The 15,465-nt window shown below is 51.7% G+C and overlaps 5 protein-coding genes across 5 annotated transcripts; 3 read left to right on the forward strand and 2 right to left on the reverse strand.

Moving 5' to 3' along the window:
* Window positions 1-5,436: 5,436 nt before the first annotated feature.
* Window positions 5,437-6,816, forward strand: UHO2_06119 (uncharacterized protein; the record flags this gene model as incomplete). Its single annotated transcript, XM_041560342.1, has 1 exon — window positions 5,437-6,816. The coding sequence occupies one exon, from the start codon at window positions 5,437-5,439 to the stop codon at window positions 6,814-6,816; it is 1,380 nt and encodes a 459-aa protein (XP_041416276.1).
* An 800-nt stretch (window positions 6,817-7,616) lies between these two features.
* UHO2_06120 (uncharacterized protein) lies at window positions 7,617-8,696 on the forward strand (the record flags this gene model as incomplete). Its single annotated transcript, XM_041560343.1, has 1 exon — window positions 7,617-8,696. One exon carries the CDS (start codon window positions 7,617-7,619, stop codon window positions 8,694-8,696), a length of 1,080 nt encoding a protein of 359 aa, XP_041416277.1.
* A 242-nt stretch (window positions 8,697-8,938) lies between these two features.
* UHO2_06121 (uncharacterized protein) lies at window positions 8,939-9,832 on the reverse strand (the record flags this gene model as incomplete). Its single annotated transcript, XM_041560344.1, has 1 exon — window positions 8,939-9,832. The coding sequence occupies one exon, from the start codon at window positions 9,830-9,832 to the stop codon at window positions 8,939-8,941; it is 894 nt and encodes a 297-aa protein (XP_041416278.1).
* Window positions 9,833-10,182: 350 nt separating this feature from the next.
* Window positions 10,183-10,768, forward strand: UHO2_06122 (uncharacterized protein; the record flags this gene model as incomplete). The annotated part of the gene is made up of 2 exons (XM_041560345.1): window positions 10,183-10,213; window positions 10,296-10,768. The coding sequence occupies 2 exons, from the start codon at window positions 10,183-10,185 to the stop codon at window positions 10,766-10,768; spliced, it is 504 nt and encodes a 167-aa protein (XP_041416279.1).
* Window positions 10,769-10,975: 207 nt separating this feature from the next.
* Window positions 10,976-14,068, reverse strand: UHO2_06123 (putative SPT16 - general chromatin factor (Subunit of the heterodimeric FACT complex); the record flags this gene model as incomplete). The annotated part of the gene is made up of 1 exon (XM_041560346.1): window positions 10,976-14,068. The coding sequence occupies one exon, from the start codon at window positions 14,066-14,068 to the stop codon at window positions 10,976-10,978; it is 3,093 nt and encodes a 1,030-aa protein (XP_041416280.1).
* Between the last annotated feature and the right edge of the window lie 1,397 nt (window positions 14,069-15,465).

Genomic DNA, 15,465 nt, shown 5'->3' on the forward strand with positions numbered 1-15,465 from the left:
GTCGGGCACATTCGATCAATATCTACTGCAACATCAGTCGAAGGAAGCGAGAGTGTTGGAGAACGCGGGCCAGGCCTGATACTGTAGCTGATGCACGCTCAAATCCCACCTGCAAGAGGTGCCCTGCTGCTGCGCTTGGCTGTGTTGGGTGCTGCACTGCACTGCAAAGTGGGCTTGGATTGCATCTGCAGCGGCGGAAGCGGCCGCTTTTCATCAACGCCAGCAAGCAGCAAGCAGCAAGCAGCACGCACCCCCTTCCCCTTTGATCGCGGTCTCGCATTGGTGGTTTAGAGAAAATATCTAAATTAGACGAGACCATGGATCACAAAGCTTGTTTCAGGCGAGGCATAGAGGAAGCAAGTGCAAGCTTGTTTGACTCTAAACTGGTGGTACGCGAATCTCGAAGTCAGAAAGAGATTATTTTTTTTTGTGGCGGAAATCCAAAATGGTCCAACTTCGGCGTAATATGTGTCAAAGTGATCCAAAACGGGAGAGGCTTTCCAGATTAATGGATTGCTTGCTTGCTTACTTCGTCGACGTTACCTTTTTCGATGCCGAAGATACGAAAATGCAGAACAACCAGAGAGCGTGACAAAGTAGACTCACAGCTGAACCACAGCGTCTACAGCGTCTACAGGATGGTGCCGCGAGACAGGAAGCCAGTTAGAACAAGAGCCGTGCGCCTGGAGTCGGAGCAGCAAGACGAATCCATACAAAACGGACGGGCAAGCAGAAATTGCTGCCGAAGCAACGCAGTCGCAGCATGTGGCCGACGGCAAAATGATTTCCATAGGCCATTTTACAAGAAAGAAAGAAAAAAAAAGAAAAAAAAAAAAAAAAAAAAAAAAAAAAAAGAGGACCGATAGAGGAAAAGAGAGTCAAGCACAACACACGCAGGTCAAGTCGCTACGGGAAGCCTTGCGTCGCCTCAGTGGAAGCATGAAAGAAAAACGATGAGCAGCCAGCCACCTTTCGCTCATTTTCTCGCTGGGCTTGCTTCTACATTGGATCGCCGGTATACCAAACCCAACTCGTTCACTGCTGGGCAAGCCAAGCTTTTCAGTTGCACATGTGCAGTTCCATTTGATACGTTTCAACCCTCGCACACACACTTGGACTCGATTGCTTGATTGGTTGTTGTCCCGCATACCTCATTGCCGTGGCGGTGTAACTAGTTGGCGGTGGGGTGGGATTCCTCTTTGTTACTGCAAGATCAAGCCGCAAGAGAGAGAGCCGACGCCGGTCTTGAACATGCCAAAACCCTGCCTGTTCCGATAACAGAAGCCAAGACTGGCACCTCCTTTTATTTGTGCAAGGGCCTGCTAGGATGAGCTGTGGCGAGCACCGTGCCACGCTCCTGGTGGGATGTTGTCATTTTTTGGCAACATGAAGCGCACAGCTAGCTAACAGCACAGCTTCTTGCTGACCAGTGATCAGTAATAATACGACACTGATGCAACGCCAAGGGGAACACAGCGTAGAAGCATCGCATGGCAACTATCGATCCACAAAGTGAAATCTTGTTCGCAGATGCGAGGCCAAGCGGGCCGTTCTTGCTATTGTTCCTCTCACAAGCTCAGGGAGCCGCATGCTTTCGCTCCCTTTTCGGAGATCCGAACCATCAATTCATACCATAGCATAGACAATACGAGAGCATAAAGGAACGTTAAGATTGCGGGATGAGCGCAAGAGAGCGTCAAGGCAAGGGGAATACAGGGTGAGAAAAACACTTGAAGAAACGGCGAGCTTCTGCTAAGCGAGCAAGCTGCGAAAATGGGGGTTGATTGGAGAGGTAGCTGCGCCATGACTTGGCAGGATTTCTAACCTCGGATCACACCACGTGACTTTTCTCACGTGATTACCAAACCAACTGACGTATGTGCAGGCGAGCGAGATCGAGATTCTTGTGCCCTAAGGCAGCATTAGCTTCATCACCATCATCGTCCGTCGGCATCCAGAACGACCTCGCCAGCAGAGCTGTACCAATTCACATCTGTTCTTTCTTCTGAGCTAGCTAAGCTTCCTGAGAGTTGTGTCGCGACAGATACAACGTGTGAAGTCTCTTGTCGAACCAGCGATGCAAGACGGTGTTCCACGGGCGAAAGCATGTAACGAGGTGCGTCCAGGAAAACAACCTCGGTGACAACTTGCATGATGCGTGTTCCCATTTCGGCGCCCAAATCGTGCCTCGACTATCGTCCAATCTCTTCTAACACTTACAGTAGGCCGAGAAAAGGCAAGGTCGAGGTATGCAAACTCTTCGGCTAAAATCGAAAGAAATCACCAAGAAAATGATCCAAAAAAAGGCAACAAATGAAATTAATCAGGCAAGCCTCACGGAACCTGTGAAAGGTCAGATTGCGAGGTGAACGGCGAGGACACGGGTCCAGTAGCGAGGTCAAATTAAACTTTGGATTCGCTTTGGTCTTCATTTGGCGGAACAACACCACAGCAACCAACGCAACGACGTCCGAGTTGGCGGAGCAACGCTGCTCATCGCCACACCGAAAATGATTTGGTGTCCCTTCCACTTGCTGTCTACACTCTTGGCTGCTGTGAGTTGCTGTCCCTCTCGGACGTAGTATGTAGAATTTTCTTTCAACAATCCGGCAACACTCGCTACGCACACCTTGCCACCCTTTCATCCTCGACTACTATACACAGAACTCTTGCATTCAAACTATCTGCTGCTGAAGACCGTGTACACGGCAGACAGACAAAGACCATAAGATGATGCTGCTGCGACCAAGCCGAAAAGCATTATTGTCAGCTGCATGCGATCATTCTCCTGAAGCACTCGAGTCAGGCTCGCAGATCAGATCATCGCAGCCAGCAATCTCAGCAGGACAAGCTACGATGAAACAGTAAGAGGTTTGCTCGTCAGTTTGGTTTGGCAGTCACAGAGAAGGCGATACTGCAGAACGGCTGACAGCCACTGTCGAGATCGGGTCACCGCACGAGGCTTCTAGCCTGCAGGTTCCTCAGCTCCGACTACAGTCATCATTCTGCGTTAGCATTGTTCGGTTTGCTTTGCGATCAGAGGACTGCACTCTGCTACTACTGAAAAAAAAAAGAAAAAAAAAGAAAAAAAAAAGAAAAAAAAAAAAAGATGACCTGTCTTGTCAGCATTCAGTTCAAATCAAACCCAAGCACGCGACCCAGCCAGCCGCAATTTTGCATCGCTTCCTGTCCACATTTCGAGCCCCGCTCGCCTCTATGCTCCTTCTCCTCATTTTTGTCCTCGACTCGTCTCAAGCCTCGCCAACACAGGTCGCCTCCTCCTTGCCTCAGCTACTCACATGATGTCAACCCTACCTGCTGCCGCTAACCCAACCAAGCAATCCATCTCCGCCCAGACGGCCAGCTGGTACCAAACCACGTCTCCCGCATGCCATCCAATCTCCTTCGCTTTCCAAAGTACGGATGATCTGTTTTGAAATGTCATCGCTGCGTCCCTTTGTGCCTGAATTCAGACCCAACGGAAATCACTTTCGCTCCTCAAATTGGTGATCCCCACTCATCGGTCACCTTACGCCTACTCCTGCTCACCCTGCTTGCTTTGCTTCTCAGGGTCTTTTGTCCGCCAACACAAAGAAAAAGGCAGAACTGAGCCTGTTGTTCGCTGTTTCGAATGCTGGAGATCGCGAGGTCGTCGCTCCTGGCCTCATGTCGCTTGTGGCTTGCCTAACTTCCTGGTGGCTCCCCACCATTGTTCTCGGCTGCGGCGACAAAAACCTTGCTTGCTAATTGGGCTGAATCTGGTGGCACTTTGCTCTTACACAAAGACTCGCTCATAAAGTATCTGCCACAGTCCTCTGCACCCATGCCAGAGACGATAGACAGCGATCAGGCACGAGCTTTGACCCCCTGAATCAGACGTGCCGAATCAGTTCTCTGGCTCCTGCCCATCGGAGCCGCAAGTGCCAAGCCGACTATACAGAGGCGTGATAAGGCACCAGACAACGTATTGTGCAGCTTGCTAGTCGTCGGAAGTCAGTCTAAAACGCAATTACAGTTACATGGGACAACGCATTTGGACGAGGTTCTGAGGTCGGCGGACGTGGAAACCGGCAAACGGATCCTTCCAACCTCATTCTTTTCGTACAAACGAGTGTGTTGCGAATCAGGAGGGGGAAAAAGAGTCTCGGCGGAATGGGCATCCCAGCCTCAAGGTCTCGGCACCTAGCCTTGTCCATCCAGGGCGGATCTGCTTGACAAGACGAGATACAGCTGTTGCTGCTGCCGAGACCGCCAGCTAAGAACGGCCAGCAGCGCAGGGACGCTCACTGACGGGGAGGGGAAAAAAAAAAAAAAAAAAAAAAAAAAAAAAAGAAAAAAAAAAAAAAAAAAGAAATGTCATCACAAACTAACACGTCTGAGCCTACTGTTCCAAGCTTATACTCAATTTCGAGCCTCGCCAACGTCGCTTCTCCTCGCCTCAATTCTTAGTTTGTGCCAAGCGTGTGAGAGACCGGTCGACTTTCTTTTTCTTATAGCTGCTTACTTGGCCCTGCTGAAAGTCCTATCAACATAAGTGCTTGTCACTGTGAGATTGAGCGCGAGCGTGAACACAGGCAATCTTGGGTGTCCCGCGTGGCTTCCTGCGTTGACCTCTAGCACAGCACACAACACACACACAGCGTACAGTGTAGAGCACACAAGCTTGATTTGATGCCTTGCGCCGTCGTCGGGCCGTCACCTCTGCTGCGCTGGATGCTACGTCGACGAAGCTCGGCAATGCTCCTCGGATATTCGTACTGGCCTGAACTAGTTCGTCACTTGTAACCTTACCTCCTACAACAGAGGCTCGCTTCACAGGAACGACTCCGCCGAGGCTTGCCGTCAACCTGAACAGCATGTGATTCTGCACTACCACCGCATCGCCACAGCGCCACACTCGTATTTTTGAAGGGCCGCACAATGGTGCAAAAGCTATTCCGGCCCGGAGAATGATGATTGCTGCTGCTGATGTTGCTGCTTCTGCCGATCTGAAAAGCTTTATGCCGGAGACATTTGGAGGTCAAGCGGCCGGGAACAAGATTGCCAAAATGATGCCGAACGACAACTATGGAACTTCTCAAATCGGCGATTTCGTAGATGATCGGGTTTATGTTAGATCTAACATATGCTAACCATTTACTCTCACCTGATCGCTCTCCTCGCTCTTGGTTGCCGTGTCAAGCTGAAGCTAACAAGTGTTGGTATTGGTTGGCTTTTCGCAATTGACCGACCTTGACAAACCCTCGACTTGACCATCTGACACAGGGCAACAACCAGAACGCCGCCCCTTTCCCAACCTCACGACATCCTGCGACACGATACAGACTCTGGCCGCCTTCCGATAAGGCATTGACACTACAAAAGCCCTCTGCAGACTCTGATTTGCGGCTTCAGCAAATTACGAGAATTGCACGGACGGTACCGTTGAGGGCGACGATGCAGACCGAATCCAAAGCACTTCCTTCCATACCGAAAAAAGGCTCGTCACTGAGCCGCAGCAAGGTCGCGTTGCACGTCGAGGTCCGATTACGGCCGAGCTCTACCGCAAGAAACGAGGAGGTGCGAGCGGAAGTCACTTCTTTCTTGACAACTGACGAAACAATACATGGCGAGTCCGAAGTAAGAGACTTGTCAGCCTCGCCTTTCCTTACAGCCAACGTCGATAGGATACGAATAGGAGAGATCGCATCAGCACCAGATCATAGACCTGTACACATCAATGATGTCAAGCTCGAGGTACACGTGTACCAACCCTCATCGACCGACATTGTAGATGAATTCTCCGCCGCTGACCCAAATGCAGACGAAGGCGACGAGACGACAGCTGCCAGCGTGGCCGAGCTTCCCAACCGCAGTCTTGATGGAGTCTGGGATACACTGGTCTACGAAGACGGTATCAAATCAAAGCTGCTCAACTATATTTACACCACATTGCTCTTCTCGGATGCCAACGTCGACTTCAACCTCGTCTCGTGGAATCGCGTCGTCCTCCTCCATGGCCCGCCAGGCACAGGCAAGACAAGTCTTTGCAAAGCATTAGCTCAGAAGCTCGCAATACGTCTCTCAGATCGCTACTCACACGGCAAGCTAGTCGAGATCAACAGTCATTCACTTTTCTCTAAATGGTTCTCAGAATCCGGCAAACTTGTTCAGCGCCTATTCAGTATGATCACAGAAATGGTCGAAGACGAAGACGCCTTTGTTGTCGTGCTGATCGACGAGGTCGAGTCGCTCACTGCTGCTCGTAGCGCTGCTGCATCAGGGACGGAGCCAACCGACTCGATTCGTGTCGTGAATGCTCTTCTCACACAGCTGGACAAACTCAAGCACCGCAAAAATGTGCTCATCATGACGACCTCCAACATCACCGAATCCATCGATACAGCCTTTATCGACCGTGCAGATATCAAGCAGTACGTCGGTCTTCCACCGCCGAAAGCCATCTATTGCATCCTCGAGAGCTGTCTTCGAGAGCTGATCCGTGTCGGTCTCATCGCACCGATAGCGCTACCTTCCTACGACGTCTCACTCAGCCAGCATCAAGCGATACACCAAGGGGCACATACATCGGAAATGAGCGCGTCGAGTATGGCCGGCGTACAGCTGCTCAACATTGCATACGGATGCAAGGGGATGTCCGGACGCTCTTTGCGGAGACTTCCCGTCTTGGCGCACGCACATCATATCGGCATGGCAGAGGCACCAATCGATTGCGAGTTGTGGTTAGAAGCCATGGCCAAGGCGTTCAGAGAGATTCAGGGCGAGCAGCAGAGTACAGTGAATGGAAGCCACGGCGCAAACAGCACCGAGCTCTAGATCGTTGACACAGAAGACGATCGATTCGAAGCACATGCTGTTCGTTCACCACACCTACTTTTTTTTTTTTTTTTTTTTTGGTATTTGTAGTTGAATGGTACCAGTCACCGACGCCAATCATTGCCTCTTTGCATCTTGCACCGCAAGGTAGCCTCATACCTATGTGAAAGTCTGCCAGGCTGTCGGTTGTGATCCTATGCTAGGGCATGCGAGTTTGGAATATGTGCCTGACGGACAAGCCAGCCGGGTCTGGTCTGTGAGGTGTGAGGACCTTCGTGTTACTCAGCAAGGTGATGAGCCCGAAACTCGAAAAAAGGAAGCAAAATTAAGCATCGAAAATGAGGGTCTCGAAAACGATCTTCGGTTAAAAAGGACACAGAGGCTGGTACTAAGTTACTCACACTACTTGAGCTCTCAGGCATAGGCACAGGCACAGAGTGAGGCTTTTGCTGCGCGTGAAAGTCGTCAGTCGCGCACACACACACACTATTTGACGGGCCGGATGTATGCACAAGACCCTTGGTACCACCGAGGATAAGGCTGTGGTACCCTCTTCCAACACTATCTTCTTGGGACACCACCAACATCTTTCTCCCCTGGAACGTCCCTACACATCGTCACCTTTTCCCTCAACCCCTTCGACCCACTTGGATCGATCACAAGGGCCCCACGGATTGTCTTCAGTAGAACTCACACCGCATAGAGCCATCTCTTGTGTGCATATCCTCTTCCTGGAACACAAACGGACCCTCCTACATCACCTCAATCGTAGATCCCAAATCGCTACAAGTCTCCACAAGATGGCCACCGAAGCCCTTCTCCCCATCGGCGCTGCCTACTCCGGCGCCACCCAGAGTGACCTCGACCGTGCCAAAGCGCAAGCGGGCGAAAAGTACTTCCCCACCGTCTTCAACCCTGCCACGGTCCACAAGAAGGGTCGTGCAGTTGTCGGTAAAGGCCGTGCCTCTCTCACCAAAAATGGTTCCAAAGATGGTTTCGAACTATACTACGAGGTGCACGGCAAAGGACCCATCAAAGTCGTCTTTGTCATGGGTCTCAACAACTCTTGCTTTGGCTGGTTGCCACAAGTCGAGCACCTCTGCAAGGATGAACGCTACTCTTGCCTTGTGTACGACAACCGAGGTGTCAGCAACTCCGAGACCCCAGCTGGGTGGTACAAGACCTCCGACATGGCTGAGGATGCCTTCGACCTTCTCGAATCCCTTGGCTGGATCCAGCCCGGCAAACGCAGCGTCCACGTCGCTGGTGTATCCATGGGCGGCATGATCGGGCTCGAAATGGCACGACAGCGACCAGAAGTCATCATCTCACTCTCCCTCATCTCCACTGCCCCCGGTCGACGATTCCGCACTCCCACCTACGGACTTACCTCCCTCATCCGAGTCCTCGGTGGCCGAACTCTAGGCTTCGATAGCGAACAATACCGTCTCAATCGACTCATCACTACCCTCTTCCCCAAATCATGGCTCGCCGAGAAATCCCCCAAGGACACCTCACCAGGACGCACAAACCAAGAGGTGCTCTACGACATGTTCAAATGGCGCTACGCCTTCACCACTCGCCAATCCCTCCATGGAGCAGTGAGCCAAATCAAGGCGGCTCTGACACATTACATCCCCAACGCCGATCTTGAGCGCATCAACCGTTCCGTTGCCAAAATCTGCATCTTGACTGGTGACACGGACTACTTGGTGGATCCTCGCAACTCGGAGTATTTGAGCATCAAGTTGACCAAGGCCGAGTATCATAAGTTTGAGAATGCGGGTCATGCACTGGGTAATCAGATTGCGGATAAGGTCAGCGAGATTTTGGAGAAGGTCATTGCTGAGGGAATCGCTGTTGTCGAGAAGGGAGTTTGAGGGCTAGCGATACACTCTCATGATCTCCGACCACCGCCACAACACATGGACTGCATACACATACAACTCGCATACACGCATACACTTCCATGGAAACCTCTTTGTTCCTAAGGAATCGAGAAAAGTAGAGTTACAATCGCATCTCCTTGACGTCTGTGATATCCAATGTGGTCTTGACATGATAAGTTCCGGCTTCCTTCCTTCTTGTCCTTTCCTGAATTGATGTTGTTGCATTGCTCGACTCAAGCCTTCTTAGCAGTCACGCTGCGAATGGCCTTGTTGCTCGCAATCGGCCTCGGTGCCGGAGCCTGTGGCGCAAGCACGTGCAACCAAAGCGCTCTCAAGAAGAAGCATGATCCAATGACCAACGAAATGACTGCCTTTCCTCCCTCCTGGCTCAACAATCCCGCTGGCTTACCATGAATGTACGCCAACACACCGCCATAGCCCGGATGACTCAACGTCAACACTCCAAACACAGCACTTGCCAATGCTGGAGCGATGATATCCGTAAACTCCACCAACGACTTCGCTTTAAGGAACGGCGGAGTACCGAAGCTCCATCCCACAGGATCAAACACATGGAGCGTGAAGGCACTGATACCACCACCACAAGCTGAGATAGTACCGATGATGATCTGCAACAGCAAACTCGATCGAGCCACCGGGTTGGTGTGGTTCAAGACCATGTTGATACCTCCATATGTTGCTGCTGTGCGCGTTGCACCGTCCACTACGGGCAAAGCTAGATCGAGAAGCTTAGCAGAAGGAGCACCAAAGCTCGAGACGATCAAGGTGGTGGCTAGGTAGACAGAGAGATAGTTGATCCAAGGCCAGATGGTGAGGAGTTGGCCAGGGATCTGACAGAGAACGTAGTTGGCGATCACTCCACCACCCCATGCCATGACGAGGAAACCTGAAGCATCGCGAAGCCAGGACACGCGAAGATCGGCAGGTGAAGCGCGACCTTCAGCTCGTCGTCGGGAGAGGAAACCGGCACAGATGCTTCGGTAGGCAATGGCAACGCGAAGGGCGTGCAGGGTGGTTGCGAGTGGGAAGGGATAGAGTGTTGGGTGAACGGGCTGGGCCAGGCGCGCATTGAAGCTGGCCAAGGGAGCAAGCGCTGCTGCAAGCATCTCCCTTGAGACTGCTTGTCCAGTAATACAAGTGTGTGGTGAAGAGATGGTGGTTGCAGTGTAGGTAGATGTGAGAGAGGATGGAAGATCTTTTTGTGCGACCCTATCTTGGCTTGCTCGGCCCACTTGGCCGGATATCACGCACCAAAGTATATCATGGCTCGTGTGGGGAAGAAGCCGCGGCCTGCTGCCTTTTGTTTGCATGTGCACAGATCACTGACTTCCGCGCGTTAATCCATCACACTTCTTCTCAGTACTCAGCATCTTTACCTGACAGCTTCTGACATCTCGACTGTTGCGTGTCTCATCCTGACGGTGGAGTCCTGACACGCAAGGCTTCCTCGTCCAAAATGCCACAAGTCAACCCAGAGGTGTTTCATGGTGAGTTTCCAAACCCAGCGTCCATCCTCACTCCTCCTGCTGACACCAGACACCTCCCGCCTCTTCACTCCTGTGCTTACAGCCAAAGTCTACGACATCACCCGCCTCATCCCCCACGGCCGAGTCACCTCCTACGGTCACATAGCCAAGCTCACCGGTCACCCCTCACACTCCCGTTTGGTAGGCTCAGCACTCAAATTCCTCCAAGACCCCACCGTACCATGGCATCGCGTAATCAGCTCTTCTGGAGCCATAGCTGACCGAGGAGACGGCGGAGACGCAGCAGCACGCCAAGCACAATGCCTACAGGAAGAAGGTGTGACGATCATCCATGGACGAGGAGAAGGCGTAACCATCGACTTTGGACATGCAAATCCCAATGCAAAGTACAAAGTGAACATGGCTAGATTCGGCTGGTTCCCTGACCAAGTGCATTTAGAAGGATACGATGAGCAGGTTCAACGAGACAGAGATCGACACAGGAGCGAGAGGATGGAGGACAGACACGATGGGTCGGATTCAGAGTTGAGCGAGCTTACCAATGAAGAAGAATAGCCACCTCATCCACAATTTCTCTTTTCGCTTACTGTGGAACTCATCGCAACTTGATACCCGCCGCAATCGACGGCACAGTTTCACATTGGTTTCCTTTCGATCTTCTCACACAGTGTGCTTCGCCCGATGATGTTTGCTTTTCATGAGATGTCAAATCGCAAATGATTTTGGAGTACGATATGATGGTCAGTGGGACAGCTCGGCCGCTCAACGACGCTTCTTCTTAGATCCACCATCCTCGTCATCAGACCCACCCTGCTGGCGTCGCTTCTTCTCATCAGCACGAGCAGCCTTCTTCTCCAACTCATCCCAATCCTCGCCCTCTTCACTCTCATCCTCGAAGCCTTCGGACCCACTCTCGTCCTCTGCCGAGTCGCCGAAGTCACTAGCGGATTCTGACTCTTCATCCGTCTCCTCCTGTCCATCATCCATATCACTGCCGAACTCGGATCCAGACTCGCTCTCATCCGAACCCTCGTCATCCGAGTCGGCCTGCAAGAAGCCCCAACCGCCTTCGACAAAGAAGTCGTATGGATCCTCGTTGACCGTCTTCATGATGGCACCCCAGTTGAGGTTGACCGCTCCTTCGGTCACACAGATGTCAACGGAGTCCAACCACTGCTTGACATCGTCCAACGATGTCGTCGGAATCGAAGTGATGTGCATCGGCGCACGCGAGAAGTCCGAAAAGACGAAGACCATATCGAACGACTGTAAACCGAACTGCACACGTTCTAGATGAACAATCTCGACGTCCGTCAAAGTGATGACCAAGAAAGGTGGATCTGTGAGATGAACCAAGCAGTCGGTCGTAGGCTGCAAAAGCACATTAGTACGGAAGGGTACACCACTGAATCCAAGCTCGCGATAAGGAACATCAACGCTGACACGGCCCTCGGAAGCCTCAGCAATGCGCTCGGCAAACACCTTGAATTCCTTGTTGAGCTGCGACCTGCGTCGACGCTCCTCCTGTTCGAGCTCGATCTCGTCCTCGTCTCCCGAACGGTACTTGCGCTTACGGTTTCCGGTCTCGTCGAACTGAACATCGGATGCCTCGCGGTAGAACTGGATATCTTTGGCCTTTCTCTTGCCAATCATGATGGGCGACTTGAGGTGCACGTGCACAATGACGATGAGCTCCTTGTCACATGGCTGGAAGAAGAGGTGCTTCATGTTAGAGAAGAGCAAGTCGATCTTCTGATCCGGTCGCAATGGTGACGAGAATCGCAAACCATTCTGGTGGATGGTAAGGTCACCAGGAACACGTTTGCCTTCCATAGCAGGTCGTGGAAAGACTTCGGGAAGTGTGTACGTGCGCGACTTGGACAGGATGAGCTTGTCTTGCTCGACGACATCGGCGAGCTCCTTCTCCTCAGCTTCACGCTTGGTTGCCGACTTTCGCAACTCGGTGATCTCGCGGTAGAGTTCCGTGAAGCGCTGCGAATCAGTCGAGCGGTAGCTCATGCTACGCACGAATGTTGCATCAGGGTCATCGAATGGCACATCCTCCTTCTTACCAGCGATCTGGCCAGGTGTGACAAAGTTGAGACGCAAATAGGTGTACTCGCCCTCATCGCTCTTGCTGACGTTCTTGAGTGTATTGATGTGGAACGGCACCGCATAGCCGTAAATGGGGAGGATAATCGACTGAGCTCGATGATCGACCATAATCTTGAGATCCGCCACCTTGGATGGTAGCAAATTCTCTCGCTTGTAACTCTCGAATTTCTTGAACACCTTCTCATTGGCAGCATTGCCTTCACCGTCTTCGCCAGCGAAACGCGCCAAACCATCCTCCTGCTTTTGTTTGGCGAGCTCCTTCTGATGCGCTTTCATCTTTTCTGCAGCCGTGTCATCGATCGTGCCGCGGTTCTTGTTCCTGAGCACCTTTCCACCTGATGTTATTTTGCCGTCCGTCTTGACAGGGCTCCTGCGTTCCTCGACTTGCTCTTCCTCCTCGTCATCCTTGAAGAAGAAAGCCATGTCGTTGGTGCCGCGAACTCGATCGGTGAGGAAAGTAGCGGCACCGTCGTCATTGATGCGAAGGGTGTCGATGAGGAGAAGCGAGTAGACTTGACCCTTGTGGTTCGGGTCATCGAGATCTTGGAAGCCGACAGAGAGGTTGATGACCATGTCGCGCTTGAGTGTACGGTTGTTCTTACCAGACAGCACATAGGCACCGTCACGGAACTCGAGACCAATACCGAAACCGATGTTCTTGACAAAGGACTGAACGAGCTTCTCGTCCTTGGCACGAACAATCTCGACCGCCTTGGTGTAGATATCCTTGCATGTCGCTCCTGCACGGAGATGTTTGTCGGCGAGCTCTGTCTGAAGCTCGTGCAAGAAGGCGTACATCTTTTGCTGGCTGTTGTGTGGGTCGATGAGGTAGGTCCTGCCGATGTTGGAGCAGTAGTTGCGATACTTGATGCCCATGCTGGCAATGACGACACCGCCGTTACCGTCGGCACCTTGGAGACGCTTGGTAGTGGAGACGGCGGATGTCTTGAGATCATACTCGCCTCCGGACTGGACAATGGGTGTATAGCACCAGTCAGCGAGCGAGAGATCAGCACCTTCGAGACCTTTGACCTTCTTCCACATCTTTGAGTCATCGAGCTTGCCCTCGATACGTTCCGATAGTTGCTCGTGTGTGACCTTCTTGCCCTCATCGAGGATGGTAGACATCTCGTTTTCAAAGTAGCCAGACATGACAATCGAGCTCATCCTGGAAGCGTACTTGATAGCCTTGACCTCGTCCTCATCTTTGGAGGCCCATACGGCGCTGACCGAAGCACTGACGTCGACAGTCTTAATGTCCTTGCTCTTCTGGTGCTTTTCAAAAACATGCTGCCATTCGTCGGCGAACTTGCCGACAGGCTTGTCCTTGGGGAAGCTGCCGACCTTGCTGCCTTCTGCATCGATGCGGGAGATGAGATCATCCCAGATGGCGCGGTTGGCTGCTTCGTCTTTGGATCGCTTCAAGATGTTTATATCGAAGGAAGTGCTGCTCTTCTTAAGAGCTTCAAGGTGAACGGCCTTTGAGGCACTGGTGACAAAAGTGACGGCCTTTTTGGTGAAAAGAATGACGGTAGAGGGGAATTCGTAGCCGAGGAGCCATGAGTGGATGGCAGTGGTTTTAGAGTAGACCAAGTCGTCGTTCTGACCACCCATGACGACAAGGAGTGAGTCGACCTCTGCGAGCTGTTCAAAGTCACCGCTGCCATCTTTCCAAGCAAAAAGAAGTTTGTTGACCCTTCGCTGGAAGGCATCAGCATCGATCTGGACCTGCTCCGACATGATGGTCAATCTCTATCTGATGGGCAGCTGATGCAACAGAGTCTGGCGCTGCTTGGCCTTCGATCCGGGGAGGAGTCTGTGTTGCCTTGTCCAAAAGAATCAAAGGATCTTGCGCTTTGCACCAACTGAGCCTGTCGAAGGGTTTGCTGCTCGTGTGACCTGGACGTTTTCTGGTTTCTTTCCAAGACGTCAACAGCGAATAAAGCTGAAGAGGGGGGGGGGGGGGTGATGGAGGAGGAAGTATGAGGCTGAGTCAAGGTTGTGCGCAAAGTTGGCTTTGGACTCGCTCTTCCACAACGAAGTGGCTTGTGCAGCCAACATTCGACTCTGCTGCTGCTGCGCATCGTTCTGGGAGAGTGGGAGCGTGTCGCATTTCTTCCAACAGAGCGCGTCTCAGTCACAAGGGGGTATCAAAGTTTTTGCGATTTTAAAAATGCGGGTTTTTTCGAGAGCGCATTTTTGGAGGGAATTTGAACCCCCCCCAAGGAAAAGCAGGTTTCCAAAAACACAATGAAATCATACGGCCGATAAAATACATAACCTAACAGTGGTCATGTTACTTGTCACTCTTGTTGCTATTACCCATTGCTTGCTTATATCTTGCTTTCCTCTTCACACAATGCACTCAATGTAATGTTTCATATGGTGGTGAGAAGAATTGTATTGAACAGAAGAAGAGAGAGTGCCTGTCAGATTGAGAATGGTTGTGTCAAGACTTGCTCCTGTCTCCGAGCTGATGCACTTTGAGTCATGGCAATGTAGTCCACAGTAGTCCTCTCATGATGTCGAGACAATGCAGTAGTGTCTTCCTCATTGCACCCAGTGGATCTGAACAGTGCCTGGAACAAACCCTCTTGAAGATCATGTGCAGCAGAACTTCAAAGTCTTGACACTGCATACTGTGACATTCCTTGTGTTGCAGTGGCAAGATCCAGTTCATATTCCTGCTGATTTGTGCATCTTGTCCTCCTGAGCTCTTGTGTATCACTGGCATCAAGTTGGAGGCTTTGAACAACCTCACTCACCTCATCCTCAGAGAAAGAGGGCAACAGCAGGTCGGCAATATCAGCAGGATGGTCATATTGACTTGCAAAGGTGTGGGCAACAATACAGGCTTGGATCATCTTGGCAGCAGTGATGCAGTCCTTGAAACAGTAGATGTTACCATGATAGCCTGTAAGGCACTGGAAGCGGTTCTTCAGGTATGCAATGGCATGTTTGACTCGTACTTGGACTTGAGAGAGCATGTAGTTGAAGTGTCGAAGGTCTCGACTCTTGTTGGCAGCAATGTGAGAGAATGGTCCAACTGTGAAGGCAGAATGGCCATATCCACCATCAACCCAGATGAACTCACCTTCGTCAAGGTACAGGCGAGGCTTCTTCAGGATGTTGCTGTC

The sequence above is a fragment of the Ustilago hordei genome (assembly GCF_900519145.1).
Source record: "Ustilago hordei strain Uho2 genome assembly, contig: UHO2_contig_17, whole genome shotgun sequence".
Classification (NCBI taxonomy): domain Eukaryota; kingdom Fungi; phylum Basidiomycota; class Ustilaginomycetes; order Ustilaginales; family Ustilaginaceae; genus Ustilago; species Ustilago hordei.